Source organism: Cololabis saira, chromosome 8 (assembly GCF_033807715.1).
Source record: "Cololabis saira isolate AMF1-May2022 chromosome 8, fColSai1.1, whole genome shotgun sequence".
NCBI classification, from domain to species: Eukaryota; Metazoa; Chordata; class Actinopteri; order Beloniformes; family Belonidae; genus Cololabis; species Cololabis saira.
In genome coordinates this window covers 20,866,053-20,884,076 of record NC_084594.1, presented here as the reverse complement: position 1 = coordinate 20,884,076, position 18,024 = coordinate 20,866,053, and the positions used below count along the sequence as shown (strand labels likewise).

The 18,024-nt window shown below is 38.5% G+C and overlaps 2 protein-coding genes across 3 annotated transcripts; one reads left to right on the top strand and one right to left on the bottom strand.

Moving 5' to 3' along the window:
* The first annotated feature begins 205 nt into the window (after positions 1-205).
* Positions 206-13,403, top strand: usp4 (ubiquitin specific peptidase 4 (proto-oncogene)). Of its 2 annotated transcripts, none has more exons than XM_061727118.1 (22): positions 206-392; positions 2,293-2,420; positions 2,500-2,630; positions 3,384-3,510; positions 3,620-3,765; positions 5,090-5,151; positions 5,343-5,489; positions 6,553-6,670; positions 6,805-6,978; positions 7,068-7,226; positions 8,000-8,224; positions 8,351-8,434; positions 8,555-8,649; positions 8,744-8,926; positions 9,054-9,286; positions 9,393-9,590; positions 9,687-9,757; positions 9,840-9,955; positions 10,040-10,189; positions 12,645-12,748; positions 12,943-13,031; positions 13,152-13,403. In XM_061727118.1, exons 1-22 carry the CDS (start codon positions 241-243, stop codon positions 13,272-13,274), a joined length of 3,015 nt encoding a protein of 1,004 aa, XP_061583102.1. In that variant the 5' UTR covers positions 206-240; the 3' UTR covers positions 13,275-13,403. The 2 variants fall into 2 exon arrangements, with proteins under 2 accessions (XP_061583102.1, XP_061583103.1); XM_061727119.1 differs by having other exon boundaries at positions 245-382.
* A 2,994-nt stretch (positions 13,404-16,397) lies between these two features.
* Positions 16,398-18,024, bottom strand: gpx1b (glutathione peroxidase 1b). The gene is made up of 2 exons (XM_061727120.1): positions 17,758-18,024; positions 16,398-17,078 (listed from the first exon to the last, which is right to left on the bottom strand). The coding sequence occupies exons 1-2, from the start codon at positions 17,971-17,973 to the stop codon at positions 16,728-16,730; spliced, it is 567 nt and encodes a 188-aa protein (XP_061583104.1). The 5' UTR covers positions 17,974-18,024; the 3' UTR covers positions 16,398-16,727.

The following is an 18,024-nucleotide window of genomic DNA, read 5'->3' as shown; positions in this document are numbered from 1 at the left end:
CGACTTTTTTCTCGAAGTGCATAATGAAAAAAAATCTTCCTCCTCTAAGATATTATTTTTCTCCTGCTTGGCCCTAATACTCTTCCTTCTTCTTAAAAAATGGTAACGACAACACGATGTAAAATTAACAAGGGACCGTTTCGTGGTGCGTTCAGGAACCGCAGAGGAAACCTGACCGTGAAGGCACCACGCTCGTCCCTGTTGGGCCGAGCGCGTTCACGACACCGGTACACTGGCTGCATGATGGCTGAGGGAGGCGGACCCGAGTCGGGCAACGCGGCTGACGGGGACTCGGAGCCGGTTGCCGCTCAAATGCCTACCGCTTCAAGCGAAAGTCAAAAACAAACCATTGGGTCGCTCCTGAAATCAACTCTGAGAAAAGGTGACGAATGGTAAGCGATCAGCGGCGTCTGACGTTCCCCTGTTAGCCGCCGAGCTACAGGAAGTGCTAGCCAGCTAAAGCTAATCGCTGTTGGAGTGAACGGGAACTGCCGTTCACCCGCTTAGCACGCTAGGTGCTAATCTCCACAATTCACATCCGATCACAACTATTTGGGGCGTTATAAATCCAGGTGTATCCCCTAACATGCAACCATCCAAATGCTCTTTGTAAAACAATCGGGCATTTACGGCAGTTTTTAAAAGATGATGGGCAAAGCGAGTAGGGTTTGCCAACTCCCTGTAAAATAAATAATAACCTCATCGGCAGGGCCGGCCAGCCCGGTTGCTTTCACCCTTCCTGGCGTGGGGAATCTTTTTAGACCCTTTTTTTGTGAGTGAAACGATTTTTTAACTATTTGACTCGAAGCTGAATTGAATTAGATGTATATTTTTGAATGCCATGAACACATGGGAAACAGATTATTATCCAGCAATTCACTCTAATACAAAGTAACAAAATGAACTGAATAAAATAAGTATCTTTCTAAACAGAAACCTGTACTGCTGTCCTAACTTAAAATTGTATAAATTCATATAAAACAATAGAAAGAAGCAGAACATCCATTCTGTAATAGTGTAGTGTTTTTAGTGCAATAACAAAAGTGAAAACAGAAAGTCTGTAGAAAACTTGAAAACATATTTGTGCCTCAAAGGCCATGACTGTAGGCTACAGCTGTAGTAAAACAGAAAGAAATCTATCTAATAAGATATATATATATATATATATATATATATATATATATATATATATATATATATATATAAAATAATCTATATAATATCTAATAAGCGAGCCAATGTAGTAGCAAATAAAGTGTCAGAATAACTTAGGCCCGGTTCAGAGGGCTGCTTCCTCTTGCTGTTGAATCATCAACATGTTTTTGACCAGCCAATAGGCTGCCTAACATTAGCTGCTTGTAGTGACATGCAACTTTAATGAGGGGACTTCTATTCATCTTTTTACTAATAGTTTCTTTAGGCTGATCCCAGCGTTGCTATTGTACAGCAAATGTATTGATATGCAGTAACATTAGTCAATAAATAATAAGTACAGTATATACAGTTATATTTTTCAGAGTTTCCCTTGCTTTACTTAAAAATAAGACTTTTCAGCCCATAGAAGATGATTATTTTACTATTTGCCAGGTACACATCTCATGTCTTGATATAGTAATTTGCTATAGATTAGTCAGATGTTGGGTGTTTGTTTATTTCCATCATTTCCAAATTAAGAATTCAAATACATAAGAAATGAAAGAAAAGAAAACAACAAATAAACATGAAGTTAATGCTAATATTGCATTAGACCAAAATATATAAACAAAACAAGACCGAAAAGGTGTAGGCTGAAGCTTATCTTATTACGCCTACCCTTTTATAATCAATTTCTGTCAAAAATTTCTGCCGGGGTGTTGTTTCCTGATGGTCCCTGAAGTGAAACTCTTTCCACAAACACATTGGCAATGTTCCATGCCTTGGGAGGAGGCCGTTACATTACACATAAACGTAGTGACATAAAAATGGACTTCCATGATCCAACTCTGCAAATTAGACTGTGAATGCTTGCTACCATGTCAATGCAAGCCTCTTAGCTAAAGGAGATTCATGAGACCAGATTAAGTCAAACTGATTTGTCCTTACTATATCTGCAGATGCCAAGGCAGTTTGGTGTTGTATAATGTTCTGGTATGGTATAGGGCTGAGTTCAGTGTGTCTTACTCACATACAGCTTTTAATCTCTTCAGTATTCCCCAGATGAGCATAAAACAAAACATGTGTAAGATATTACAAAAAAAATGTTTATTTTTTTCCATGATGATATATTTTCCACTATCTGTTAACTTCTTTTAGGTATTTAATAGACAGTCGGTGGTTCAAACAGTGGAAAAAGTATGTGGGGTATGACAGCTGGGATATGTACAGCATTGGTGAACGAAGCCTTTATCCGGGACCAATTGATAACTCTGGGCTGTTCTCAGGTAAACAATATTTTTTTAAAGAACAAGCAAAAAAAAAAAAAAATCTGTATGTGCTCATTAGTTCCTTTTTCTTTTAAAGACCAGGAGACTCAGGCCCTGAAAGAGCACCTTATAGATGAGCTGGACTATGTTCTTGTACCCACTGAGGCATGGGATAAGCTTGTCAGCTGGTACGGTGGCCTTGAGGGCCAGAGGCCCATCGTCAGGAAGGTAATGTTATTGAAAATGTCTTTATTTTTGTATGAATGCATATGTTTTTATTAGGGCTGGGCGATATGGACCAAAAGTCATATCTCGATATTTTCTAGCTAAATGGCGATACTCGATATATATCTCAATATTTTTTCTGTGCCTTAATTGGGGTTTCCCCCAAAGCTGCTAGCATAGCATCTCTGTTAGCTTTCTTTTTTTTCTGAGGCAAACCCTTAAAAAAACAGTCAGTTTTAATACAAAGCCTCGTGCCAAATGTCACACAGGTACCTTTGTTAACAGAGGTCTGCACAATATCAAAATGTATAAAACAAATGAAATAAAAACAAACTGCCTGCATATATAGAATAAAAATGCTTCTTGAATAAAATAAAACAAATATTCCTTTCCTGCATAACAATTAAATTAAAATACACTGTAATTAATACAATGTAGACAGTAACAGGCAGACTTTTCCACTGAGGTTGACAGTTGTGCAAATAACAAAACATTTGTGCAAATCTCAAATAAAACATTCAAGTCAATGTGTCACAAAATAAGCTATATCAAAATCATTAAAAAAAAAAAATGTAAAAAAAAAAAAAAAAAAAACTTTTTTAAATCGATATACAAGATATTGTCTCGTACCATATCGTGTTTGAAAATATATCGATATATATTAAAATCTCGATATATCGCCCAGCCCTAGTTTTTATTACGGACATCTACCACAAGGTGTAGACTGTGCTCACTAATGTTGTCTCTGTTGTCTAGGTGGTTGAACATGGTATGTTTGTTAAGCACTGTAAAGTGGAGGTCTATCTGCTTGAGCTTAACTTGTGTGAGAATAACAACATGGAAAATGTTGTCACACGTCATTTCAGTAAAGCTGACACTATAGGTATGAAGTGTATCATTTCCATATCAGTCAAATACAACTATTCAAATGATGTCTTATCTGAAAATTTCTGTTCTTGTTTGTTTATCAAATTTGTTTTCCATGTTTCCAGAAACGATAGAAAAGGAGATGCGGACATTGTTCGATATCCCCTCAGAGAAGGAGACCAGACTCTGGAACAAATACATGAGCAATACCTATGAGCAACTGAACAAGCCAGAAAGCACTGTACAGGATGCCGGTCTTTTCCAGGGACAGGTAGTGAGAGCTTGAGTTATTCATTTTACTTGGAGGGTACTGATGAACAACAACATTATAGCCTAGTAACGTACCTGTACTTGCTGCAACTACTCACTGCACCAGGGATGATCTGTAGTCTGTCCAGAACACTCCCCCGTCTGGGTCACGTTAACTTAACTGTGGTTTGATATTTCTGGCTAGAAAAAAGGAAACAAACAAAACTTTTTGCGCCGCAATTTGGATGGTGAACATTTGAGATGGCAAACACACAGAGCAGTAGGAGCTTGAGGAGCTTTTAGGTCTCCAGTATGGGAGCATTTCTGGCTTCCCAGTTGATCCACAGTCTGTATCAAACCAAGGAATAGTTATGTTTCTGGTGCACATCAGGCTACACTGGAGATTACAGCATGGAATGGGGGGCCCTAGCTGCAATGGTGATACGTCATTGGTTCAGTGTAGAAGCATAAATCACAATATAAGTGATAAATAAACCTTTTATAGGTGTTTTATAAGTCATTTAATGGTTCATGAAATGTTCATGCTATGCCAGAATTGCAACTGAAGCAAGCCATACAAACATGGCGAGCCATATGTTCGTTCGTTTTGTTTATTTCGAACATGTATAAAAAACAAGAAAAAAGATAAGAAAACAAATACAGATGGGCATTCCACCACATAAAGAAAAAAACCCAACATCAAAACACATATTTCAGTTACATGTTCGAAAAGGAGTGGGAGGAAGTATAAACTTATTTAATTTCCACAACTAAACATAAATGATATGTCTGTTTTACTTTTTATACTATACATTAATTTGTATAAATATATATCATTTTTACAAAAATAACTTGTTTAATACCAGATGTAAGCTCTGTCATAAATATAATATAACTATGATATAAACCATGATATGGAAAATCATCTAACTGCACCAATGACAGGGGTGAAGCAGAAGCTTTTAAAATGTATTGAAAAGTGTGCGCATGCGCGCGCGCGCGCGTGCGTGCGTGCGTGCGTGCGTGCGTGCGTGCGTGCGTGCGTGCGTGCGTGCGTGCGTGCGTGCGTGCGTGCGTGCGTGTGTGTGTGTTGCGTTGCGTTGCATTGTTTTGTTTAAAGATTATTCAGACACTTCACATGTTGGTCCTTACTTAAGTGTGTTGACTTATAATTGGTAAATGGAGACAAAACTATTATTTTCCTCACTTTAAAAAATGATCTGATACTTCAGTGTCACTCATTAAAGTGCAGTTGACTAAAGCTAACTTTAGCTGCTTATGCTTGATGGCGTTTGACAGCACTCACACGAAGATCAGTTTAGCAAACTTGATATGTTCCCCTGCAGGTGCTTGTGATTGAACGCAAAAATGAAGATGGCACGTGGCCCAGACAAGCGTCCCATCCCAAGTAAGCAAACTTGTCATCTTTATTTAATTGTTGTGGATTTTTCTTTTCTTTTTTCAAATTTTGGTCCAGTGCTATAATCCTTGTAGCATTCAGCTACATGTATAGAAAAGCATGTAGAAGATTGAAAATTTAAGATCAATTGTAAGCAGGTTTTTTTTCTTCTGAAAAATGCTCTTCCCTTTGTTGAATAGAACCAGTGCCACCCCATCAAGGAATTTCACTACCTCCCCAAAACTTTCTTCAAACTCATCAGTCAGTGTATCTTCATCATTGACCAATGGAGAAAATAGCTGTAGCACTGGATACGCACTTAACAACAGCACCTCTTCTAGCAACAGGCAAGGATCTTTTCTGATTCATTTCATCTTAATTTTCTTCTTTTTTGTTTGTATATTTTTGTTTCAGATGCATAGTGTATGCTGCTCAGACTAATAGTGCATTAGGTAACCAATCTGAAACTGCCCAGTTTCCAGATACGTACCATTACAGTGGTTAAATTGAAACAAGTGAAATTATATCAAATATTGAGCAACAAGCTTGCATTTCCTTTTGAAAAAAATCATTTGTAAATCATGTGATCACTGTGTTTGCTCAAGACTCTGTTTTGATTAATGGTTACCCAACAAGCTTTTTCCTTTTTTTCCCCTCGTTGGTTTTTATTTTTTGTTTTGTTTTGCAGGTCTGGTTAGCCATCTTATTTAAACATTTAAACTGGCATCTGAATAATTGGTCTCAGTAGCTTCTATAAAAATAATTGTCACATTATTCATCGGTATGGATATGTTTTGTAAAGCCTGAACACTGTTTACTATTTCTTAAGGCAGTAATGCTACCAGGATATTCATGCCCAGACACTGATGATCTAAACTGAATTAAATAACTGCAGAAACAATGACCAATTTTTGTGATAGCTCAGTGAAATTATTCAAAAAGCTTTGCTTTGAGTAATAACTTCAAAGAGTAGTTTAACACTTAAAGTAATAGTAATAATCCATCTTTAATGCTATCTAACAGAAAGTATTTATTTGAATTTTCTATTGACTTTATTTTATCAAATTTGAAGCAACTTTTATTGAATTTTCATGTTTCATGGAGTGTTCATTTAATTACAATGACTTATTAAATAAACCAGTGATGAAACTGAATTCACCACTATACCAGTATTGGCCTTCTGCAAAGATAAAATGCCATATTTGCATGCATGATAGTATCAGTTTGCTGAAGAAAAATGAGTGTAGTGTTGGTAGCTTTGCTTAGAAACTTGTTGACATGTTATTCAGAAGTAAAGTTTTGTTGAACTGATGTTGTCTATTAATCCTATTTGAATACCCTGTAATAGACGCTTGTTATACACTACACTGTGTTTGAGGGTGTCAACAGTGTCATATCTATTCCTAACAGATATGGGGGCTACAACTCGTATAGCTCCTCCTACAACTATCGAGAGTCACAGTCGCAGCCTGGCTTGTGTGGTCTTAGTAATTTGGGAAATACATGCTTCATGAACTCTGCTCTCCAGGTGAAAAAAATAAAAATAAATAAATAAAACCTTTATTTAATTCACAGTTTCATTGCAGACTGAGTGAGTTACTAGATTACTTGGATAATATGTTCATATACCTTTTTTGTGTGTCTTTGTCTATCTTCCTCCAGTGCCTGAGCAATGCTTCTCCACTTACAGAGTACTTCCTCAATGACCAGTATGAGGCTGAGATTAACCGTGAGAATCCATTGGGAATGAGGGGTGAAATAGCTGAGGCATACGCAGATTTAGTCAAGCAAATGTGGCTGAGCCGCAGCAGCTATGTGGCCCCACGTTCGTTCAAAGTGAGTTGTGTTTTTTCAAAGTTACCTGAAGATAATTAACTTGTATTAAAAATGTATCAATGCAGTAACGTTTCCTTTCATACCTCCAGACACAGGTTGGACGTTTTGCACCCCAGTTTTCTGGTTATCAGCAGCAGGACTCGCAGGAGTTGTTGGCCTTTCTGCTAGACGGCCTTCATGAAGATCTGAACCGTGTCAAAAAGAAGCCATACCTGGCTCTGAAGGATGCAGAGGGTCGACCAGATGAGGTAAGGCTCATGTATGTAAATTGGATCATTGGGGTTTTAAACTGGACATTTCTCTAAAGAGTTTTTTTTTTTAAATCTTTTTTTTTATTTGAATTTTTGGCACAACAAACATTAACAGTATAAACATACAAATAGATTATAATGCTAAAGTAAAGGACATTAACAAAAACAGTCCTAAAAAAAACAAGAAAACACACACACACAAACAAAAAAAGAAACATCAACAATACGCCTTGACTAATACACCTACAGTTCGACCAGATAATACAGTGGAATCCTCGTGAAAACAAGTAAAACATATACATATGTAAGTAAAAAAAAAATAAGATACTAAATATAAAAAATAAAAATATCCGCACACAACTAGGAGAAACAACATTACTATGGAACCGCAGGGAAATCAAGCTTCTTAATATAAGAGAAAAAAGGGGCCCATGTAGCGTAGAATTTGTCTGTACACCCATTCAACGTGCATCTTATTTTTTCCAGTTTTATAATCTCTAAAGAGTTTTGACCCAAAAGTGAAGTCATTGTTTATTTATGTAACACATTTACCGGTATATAACACATTTAAAAACAACTATGGTTGACCAAAGTGTTGTACTGGTTAAAACGGGGTACATATAATCAAAAGGTTCAGTCTCTGTAGCTTGTATGTTTATGTTGTTGGTTTTTTCCCCCTGAAAGAATAAGCTTCTGCTTTGCTGTTTTTCAGTTCATAAAAACCTACTGTATCTAATGAAATGCATTCTCCACTGGTTGTTGTGTCATAGATTGTGGCCAAGGAAGCTTGGACGAACCATCGCTTGCGCAATGACTCGATTATAGTTGATATTTTCCACGGCCTCTTCAAATCCACATTGGTGTGTCCAGAATGCGCTAAGGTGTCTGTAACCTTTGACCCGTTCTGCTACCTCACACTGCCTCTGCCCATGAAGAAGGACCGGACCATGGAGGTTTTCTTGGTGAGGTCAGACCCTCAGTCAAGACCCACCCAGGTCAGTCAAAGTACAGCTCCAGTTGTACAGCCAGTAACTGTTTTGTGTTGATGAATCTGAGTAAAGAGATCAACGTTTATTTAAGGAAGCACACTGATGATATCATTGTTTGTCTCCATTTTGCAGTGTCGGGCTGTGGTCCCCAAAATGGGTACTGTGTCAGACCTGTGCAGCGCCTTGTCCAAACTCTGCGGAATCCCTCCAGAAAATGTTAATATTTGAATTATTTTACACCATTAGTCCCCTGTCCCCCTTGCCTTTACATGATATTTGCCTTGATTTTAACTGAATAGGCTTTATACTAAGTTTATATCTCTTTCATTTTTCTAGATGGTGGTGGCAGATGTTTACAATCATCGGTTCCATAAAATATATAGACGGGATGATGGTCTAAACCAGATAATGGACAAAGATGACATTTTTGTGTAAGTCTTGTGAACTGCAAGATGAGCCGTGAAGTTAGCCAAAATGTTTTCAGTTAAATGTAATGTTTATATTTTTTCTTAATGCTTTTTGCAGGTATGAGGCAGAGGAGGAAAACAGTGAGAGGATGAACCTTCCTGTATATTTCAGGGAGCGCCACTCCAAGCAAGTTGGCAGCTCCACAAGCGCCTTGCTGTTTGGTCAGCCTTTACTCATCACTGTTCCCAGACACAACTTCACAGCAGACCATTTATATGACAAGATCCTGGGCAGGATTGGGTAAGTACTGATTGTGAGCATGACAATATACAAAGTTACTTTTACAGTTCAAATGACATACGGCTTGAGTTCCTCCCTGATTTTATAGGCAGCTGTTTTACTTTTTTTTCCCTTTTTTGCGATACAGCCGTTACGTAAAACACTCACAGAGCCCTAATACCGAAAACAGGGCATCCGCATCGGCCTCTGCTACCTTATCCAGCTCCAGCCAGGCTCCTGAATGTTCCACATCATCTAGTGTCAATGCCAGTCTTGGTGGCGCCGGCAGTCCTCTGTCAGATGGGGCTTCCTGCAGTGCAAGCTCCAGCAACGGCAGCAACCACTCAGGAACATGCAATGAAGCTAACGGGCTTGATGATGGTAGGTAAATAACATTAAATGCGCTCCCCAACTAAATAAACATGGATCAAAGAAGCAGGAAAACACAAAGAGAAATGAAAAATAAGATGTCATTGTGTCTGTTCAGGTGAAGAGGAAGCCATGGACCACCAGGTGAGTCCTGAACCTGAGAATAGACTGTCTGAAGAAGAAGAAGAGTCATCTGACCTGGAAAACGGATCCAAAGGAGACACAGCAAAGCTTTTCACTTTCAGCATAGTCAACTTTTATGCAACAGCCAACATCAGCCCACTGCCTTGTGATGGAAATGTCCTCAAACTTAATCGTCAGTGGCAATATTTCATTCACACTTACAGTTACATTGATAGTCCAACTTTTCAAGGCTACTTTAATAAACTTCTACCATGTCTCCTCCATGCAGCTCATTCCACGGTGGCCATCGACTGGGACACAGAGTCAAAGAAGCTGTGTTATGATGAACAGGAAGCAGAGGTCAGTGAATTAAAATACTCTGATAATTCTGTGAGATTTTATGCAAACAATCTATTTATATTTTTGTAATTATTGTATTTAGGCCTATGAGAAGCACGAGAGCATGTTGCAACCCCAGAAAAAGAAAGCCACAGTGGCTTTGAGGGAATGCATCGAGCTCTTTACCACCATGGAGACTCTGGGAGAACATGACCCGTGGTAAGGATCTTTTAGCATTGCACTCTGAAGGCAAAACTTCCGTTTTCCGCTGTTATTGTTAACTAATCTAATCTTTTTCTGTAGGTATTGTCCAACATGTAAGAAACACCAACAGGCCACAAAAAAGTTTGACTTGTGGTCTCTGCCTCGGATTCTTGTTGTTCACCTTAAGCGTTTCTCCTACAATCGATGTTGGAGAGACAAGCTGGACACAGTGGTCGACTTTCCTATCAGGTATGATGGGAGAGTTTATCTTTAAACTTTAAATGTGAAAAAAGCTCAAGCTTATTATCCTAGCTGCTGGATAAGATGGTACAACCTGGACTCTTTGTGGAATGCTGTTATCTGAAATGGTTTAGTTTTTGAGACTCTTATTTTACTCCCTAATTCCTATTCCCATGGGCTGCATGTACACTGCTGGTCTTGACCTATTTACACATTTACACTGAGAAAACAAATAGCAGGGTAGATGGACTTTGCGACTGACCAGAAACATTCGGGTAGTCATCTTTGAAATGGTGAACATAGGGCTGGGCGATTTTGGACAAAAATAAAATCCAGATTTTTTTCTCTGAAAACCCGATTTTCGATTTCGATTTCGATTTTTTTGGTAAAACTACAAAAGACAATGGAATAAATTGTTTCAAATATTTTATCTTTATTTTTAAATAAAAATAGCAAACAAATTTCCCTACTGGGAATGAAGTGCAATTGAAAGATACTGTAAATCCTCCTTGAGTTTAGTAAAGTGACAACATTTACAATTTTCTTGACCAAACAAAGATGACTAGACGAGCTCTGTCTGTAATGCAGCCAGCTGCAAAAAAGGAAAATCGATTTTCCAATTTTCCTTTTTTTAACATCGATTGTGATTAATAAATCCGATTTAGATTTAAAATCGATTAATCGCACAGCCCTAGGTGAACAACTACAGCCAGTCCACCCAGCCTTACATGATTTACCACTGTCACATTTCAAGGACCTTTAAGTCACAGTAAAAAGAGGAAATCTGTTCTGTCCTTTTTTTTTTTTTTTTTGTAAACAATATCTTTTATTGTTTTTCTTTTTTTTAACATAACATAACACAACAAACAGAACAGCAACGCTACACGAGACCAGTAACATTAAAATAAGGAGAAAAAAAGAAAAAAACACAAACGAAACACAACAGACAAAGGCACTACTCTCCTCCAGGCTCTTCCATTAGATGATTTAGGTTCTCATTTTTCATATAGTCAATAAAACAACCCCAGACTTCCTCGAAGATTTCTTGTTTGTCCTTGATGATGTATGTTATCCTTTCAACCGGTAAGCACAGTGACATCTCCTGGAACCACTTCTTGATGCTTGGTTTGTGTGGACTCTTCCAAGACATAGCAATAACCCTCTTGGCTAGCAGTAAACTAATATCAATAAACCTCCGCTCACTCTGCCTGTACGCGTGACCATCTGGATAGAGTCCCAGCAGGAAGAGTTTGGGTTCTGGTACAATGGAGATATCCAGTATTTTCTGAATTTCCCGTCCCACCTCCCTCCAAAATTCCATTAACCTGGGGCAGGACCAGAGACAGTGGAACAAAGTGCCCTTCTCTGTAGCACATCTATAGCACAAATCAGGTATATCTCCGTTAAACGTATTAATTTTTTTTGGAGTAATATATGTTCTCATAAGCCAGTTATACTGGAGTAATTTGAAACGGGTATTCCCCGTTTGTGACTGGGCTTTCAAGCACGCTTTACTCCAAAGTTCCTCTGTCAGGTCATCTCCCAAGTCTAGTTTCCAGGCTTTCATTTTATATTCAGAAGACTCTGGTGAAAAGGACATTATTAAATCATAAAAAAAAGAAATAAGCCCCTTACCAGATGGATTCTTTGCTGTGTCCTTTTTAGATGGCAAATGAAAATACACACATCTGATTTATTTCCATATATGAATGAGGCCTTAAGTTGGTCTTATCTGATTTGAATCACATGGGACGGAAATAATTCAAATAGAGTCGCGTGAGATGTATAATGTAAATGCAGCCATATACATAGTTATACATTTGTTTTATTTCAAAAGTTGGCACAGGTCTCTCAACATCGGCCTTTGTTGTACTTTATGTTGAAAATTATGCTATGGAAAACTCACTACTTTCTTGTATTGATCATTAAAGAAAAAATATATCTAATTGTTACAGTCAAAACTTGCATTATACACCATTTAAATGAAATATAGTAATGAAAAACTACATGAAGTGATTTAAAATAGGATATTTCTACACTGATGTTGGTTGGACTGTTACACTTGAGGGACCTTTAACCTGAAAATCACGGTGCACATGAACCAGAAACCTGAATGAGGAAGTGCTGATTGTATTTATGAGAAGGGAATGCTCTCATTGTTTCAAAAGACTTGCATCATATCTCAAACACAACGAAGCCTGTGTTCCTTCTGCCATTTTTTAAAATGGCTTTTCAAAGGAACCTTTTCACAGTTTTGGCACAGTTTAATGTCTGAAATTGAGACGTTTCCTTAAGATTAAGTAGGTTTACTCCTAACTATACGACATGAAACAGGGAAGGACATACAATGTACACGAGTCATGCTTACTAAAGATTAAAAATAAAAAACTCCATACGCTATTTTTTACTAGCGACTTGTCCCCCTTGCCGTTTTTCAACCAGTTGATTTTGTCTTCTTTTCCAGGGATCTGAACATGTCGGAGTTTGTCTGCGATCCCAAAGCCGGCCCATACATCTACGATCTCATTGCTGTTTCAAACCACTATGGAGGAATGGGAGGAGGCCACTGTAAGTTTATTTTTAGTCTTTCTTTCATTCTTCAGTTTTACCTGGACTGGCGAGTTAAAAGCCAAAACCATTAACATAAAGAGATATCATGAGCCAACTGGTGTGATCAGATTCTTCTCCATTCTCAAATATAAAAAAAAACTAAATCCTAAACAAACTGATATTAGATTAACTCGGTCTCCTCTGTGTAACAGACACAGCGTATGGAAAGAATAAAGTGGATGGAGAGTGGTATTACTTCGATGACAGCAGTGTTTCTTCTGCCACAGAAGACCAGATTGTGGTGAGTTTTAGTTTTAGGTTGAGATTTGTTTTAAAGTTGTGAATCTTCACTCTACTCAACTCTTTGCCTTTGGTGCCTGATGCGTCCTTGTGTAATCATATCCCTGTCGTACCCTTACAGACTAAAGCAGCCTACGTGTTGTTCTATCAGCGCAGAGATGAGGACAGTCCGTCCAAACCTCAGCCTTCGGGCTGTTTGGGAGCAGCTCCAGAGTCAGCGGACGACAACATGGACACAAATTGAGGAGCCCTGGAACAAAGGGACACACTCTGAAACGCATATGGCAGATAGACTCTGGGACACGCGCACACAATGCTTCTTTAGTGACAGAAGATCCCACAGACTCATTAAACCCACTTTTCCCATATCGTATTTGATTTGTGTCTCGTATGTTTTCAGCTAGATCCATCAGCCTTGTAAGAAAATGAATGGACAGAATTCCTCCCTGCAGCAGGTGGCCTGCTGTTTTCTGTTTATAGTTTACTAATCAAGAACTTAGAGGACTATAAATCCTCTCACTGAATGAAAAGAATGTTAGAAGTGCCCTCAAATGTTTAGGTAAACATGTTATTTTGTTTGTTTTTGCTTTTTGTCCACAAGAAGTCAAAAATATTTAAGAAGAAAAGAAGAAAAAGCCAAATGCACATGTTGTTTCAACCAAAGCGTGGTATTTATAATGAAATGAAGCAGAAGTTAGCAGGACACTGGCTTTGTGCCTAGATTTATCTCAAATGTTGTTTCTTTGCTAAGATAAATGCAAATTTTTAACAGTGTGATGTGCACTTAAAATACATTCAACCTTAATGTCACCTGTGGTGAAGTGGATTCATGACGGAGGGGCTCGTGTGAGCTTCTGTCGGGTTGGATCCGTGTCACAAGCTAAACCATGGTGGAAACGTCTTGTTTCAAGGTTTTTAACAGACGTGACAAATTGAAGCTTTTCGGCCTTGCTCTTGTTTTGCTTGATGCATAGCATGATCTCAGTGGTCTCTGATCGGGGGGGTGGGGCACTTTAAAGTTTGCCTGATTGTGGTGTATCTAGATGTGACAGATCTGTGTGGCAAGACCATCGCACTACACGGGTATGGTTATGGTCTGTCATATGCTTTCAGATCGTTTCGGTGCGTCTTTCACACACAGTTGGATCGGTGCTGGACTGGAATCCTGGCTCACCTATAATAGCTTGTCATTACTAGTTATGTCCATCAATGCAGCTCTGTACTGATATGGCTGTTTTATTTGATATCTTCAAAGCACACTGAGTGAAACAAAATAAAATAGTTTAAATGTGGTGCTTTATTTGTGAAACTTGAACTTGCTCCTGATTATGAGGAACAATCTACTTGAGTAATTCGATAGGAGCAAGAACTTTGACAATGTTCTCACAGAATCCTATTATTTTGGACGACATGCTTCTACTTGCCTGAAAAGCATTTCTGGTGATATGTGGAAACAGTCGCTTTATTTTTCATTGAATTTAGTCTTTATCGACAAAGTGACTGGAGGAAGACCAGTTATAAAGTGTCGTAATGTGGTTGTTTAAGGATGGAATAGATTTTGTTAACTTCCTACTCTATATAAACTAAGAGGAAGTTAATAGCTTATGTATCTGCTCTCATAAGTCTAACTCTGTGGCAATACTTCTGCACTTTGTTGCATAATGGCATGTCAGTATGTTGGGCCTAAGTGAACTTTCTGTACAGTTGGTTCAGGCATGAATACGTCCTTCAGAGTTGACATCCCAAACAATCCCTTATTCCTACAACTATGAAAGCTTTACATATCTGTAATCAAAGTTTCTTTGTTGACAGTGCACCATTCAGCAAATGCAGGAAATCATGAAGGCAACTGAAACTCGAATAACAGAGTTGTAAATAATCAGACTATTTTAAATAGGTGTATAAATTATTGTCTGCATATTTATCCAGTTTCTTTTTAACTGAAAAATATATGAACTCATTGCAATAAAGACTGGAAGCCTCAGTTTTGTTTTGACTAATTACATGTACTTAAATCCCACACAAATGCTGAGTCATTTTAAACTGCTTATTGCAAATATGCTTAGACTGCAATATATAATTGCATATGTTAAAAAACAAATACAGGAAGAACTGTTGGAACATGGTGCTGTGGCTTTGCGTGTTTTATAACTTCACACTAAAGCTGTCATTCCTGGCAAACACTTATTTTACAATGCCCTGTGTTGTAAAATTGCTGATACTCTCAGGTGATGCAACCATAACTATCACTCCTTCCTGCTGACTGCTGTGAAGTGGATTATGGTCTGGAGTTGGATGCAGGGTCAAGGATAGCAGCATGCTGTAATCACTCCCACTGCAGCTGTGTGCAAACCAGTCATTTCCTAGACCTTAAGGCCTTATGGAGCGTCTGTGACTCTGGATGCATGCTGAAGTATTGTCAGAGGTGGACAGAGTACTCGACCCCAGAACTTAAGTAAGTAGTACAAATACTACTGGTCAAAATTTACTGTGTTAAAAGTAAAAGTAGCTCAGTCAAAATATTACTCGAGTAAGAGTAGAAAAGTACTTGCTTTTAAAAGGTACTTAAGTATCCAAAAGTAAATGCTTTTAAATTTACTTTAAGTAAAAGTAAGAGTAAGAGTACATTTCTTATTTTCCACATCAGTAAATTACTATATTTTTTCTAAATTAATTTAAGGATCTTTTAACTCTTGTTTCTGAGAATTCGATGTTGAGTTGTTGAAAGCAGAGAGGTAGTTCTGCTTCGGCAGACAAATAAACATTTGAAAATAAATGGTCAGTGGTTTGTCTGTGTCCTCGTTTTTTACTCGGTCGAACTCAAACATTGAGTTAAGATACGGCCAAGGATTTTGTGAAGTCCCTGCTCCGAGTCCGGCTCATTATCAGACTCAGACGACTCAGCGGATTGTCTTTCTTCTCCTGACGCAGGCGTAGCCATTGTTGCGGCTCTGTCTTTGACAAACGCAGGCTACTTTGGCGGTATCGTTTTGAGGAGGCTTGACGTATTTCCGCTTTACGTACATCCCAGTGGAGAGCGTGCACTGTGATAGGTCTCCTCCTTTGACAAAAACAGCTTGTGTCCAATAGGATTTTAGGGAAGAAGAAAGAAGAGTAGACCTGAAAGTAACGAGTACTTTTCAGCCTTCCTAGAAATGTACTCGAGTAAAAGTAAAAATATTTGTCTTGGAAATGTATTCAAGTAAGAGTAATAAGTACCAAAGAAATCTAATACTCAAGTAAAGTACAAATCCTCTGGATATGTACTTAAGTACAGTACTCAAGTAAATTTACTCCGTTACTGTCCACCACTGAGTATTGTTTACAAGTGCTAACCCTCCCCAAGACTCATTCACAGAAAGGCATGGGAATGAAAACTTAGATTTATTGGTCCTCATCAATCATCACAGCTGTGCTTTACATGCAGCTGATGTAGCTGAAACGTTAGGCCTTTTACATTTCATCAGACACCTTCCTCACAACCTGGTTTCAGAAGATGTCTTCACATAGTAAAAGAGCACAACACAGTCATCACCATACAAGAGAGCACAGGTGCTGTTCAAAGTGTCATACACCATCTACAGTAACTATGGAGGGAAAAAGCATGGCGTTTCCTTTACAAAGCAAAGGTTACACACACTGCTGATAAAGGCTGGTACAAAAGTGAGCTGTAGGATGGTTAAACTTGAGGATCTCTTTAGTTGATCTTGCTGAGGAGCTTCTTGATGTCTCCATCGATGTCACTGGTCAAGAACCTCCTGCTGTAGCGTTTGAAAGGCACTCCGTCTGGCCCTATGAGGAACTTCTCAAAGTTCCAGGCCACGTCGGTTCTGCTCACTGGGCTCCACATGATGAACTTGGGGTCGGTCATCAGGGATGAAGGGTCATCGCTGGGAAATGGGAGTTGATCTTTCAGGAGCACAAACAAGGGGTGGGCCTCCTTCCCATTCACGTCCACCTTCTCAAGGAGGTGGAACTTTGGCTCAAAGCCCTTGCCAGGACGGACGTGCTTCAAAGACAGCAGGATTTCTTCATTCTTGCAGTTTTCCTGTAGGTTTATCATTAACATTATTACTCAGTTGGATTTGGTCTTATCGGAATGAGAAAAACTAACAACAAAGGCTGACTTCCTCCTTCCTCCTTCCTCCTCCACATGTGGCTTCCAGCTATCATTTGACCGAATATGTGAACACACTAAAGGCTGATTTATGGTTCCGCGTTACACCAACGCAGACCCTACGGCGTAGGGTACGCGGCGACGCGCACCGTACGTTGCGCGTAGGCTCTGCGTCGATTTAACGCAGGACCATAATTCAGGCTTAATCATTAAGCTGTTACAAATCACAGTCACTATCTGGCGCTGTAAACTCACAGTTTTTTAAATTAAGAGAGAAAAAAGGAAACTATCCTATGGTTTTTGCTGTAAAATGGACCCCAACCATAACTTCCTCGTTTCTAAAAACCCGTGAGCCCAACGTGAAAAGTTGAAAAAAAAAAAAATTGAAAATTGAATCTTTAAATATTTACGTTTTTCCACATTGATCCTTATAAGGTAATACAAATTAATACAAGTTTTTTTTTCTGCATTTAAATTGAATGCATTTTATTTAATTTTCTAGGAATCTGCTAGGAAAACTGAAAACTTAATGATAATAATAATAACAATCATAATAATAACAATAATAATAAAAATAATATAAAAATGATTTATTTAAATGATTGCTCACCTGATGGCCGAACTGGTTACAGGGAACTCCCAGGATCACAAGCCCCTTGTTGGCATAACGCTCATGGAGCTCATTCATCTGGGTGTAATCCCTGTGGGTCGTACCTCAGAGAGATGCAACATTCTCAATAAGGACAACCTTCCCCTTCAGAGAGGAGAAATTAAACATTTCTCCTGATAAAAGTTTAGCAGTGAGACCGTAAAACTTCGAGGCCATGTTTGAGCTCGTCTACTACCTCCTCTGACTTCAGTCTCGGGTTTCTCTCGC

Coding starts and splice junctions, on each gene's coding strand:
- usp4 (XM_061727118.1), top strand. CDS start 241: ATGATGGCTGAGGGAGGCGGACCCGAGTCGGGCAACGCGGCTGACGGG. Junction 3,766..5,089: donor CCGGTCTTTTCCAGGGACAG/GTAGTGAGAGCT, acceptor GTTCCCCTGCAG/GTGCTTGTGATTGAACGCAA. Junction 9,591..9,686: donor AAATGTCCTCAAACTTAATC/GTCAGTGGCAAT, acceptor TCCTCCATGCAG/CTCATTCCACGGTGGCCATC.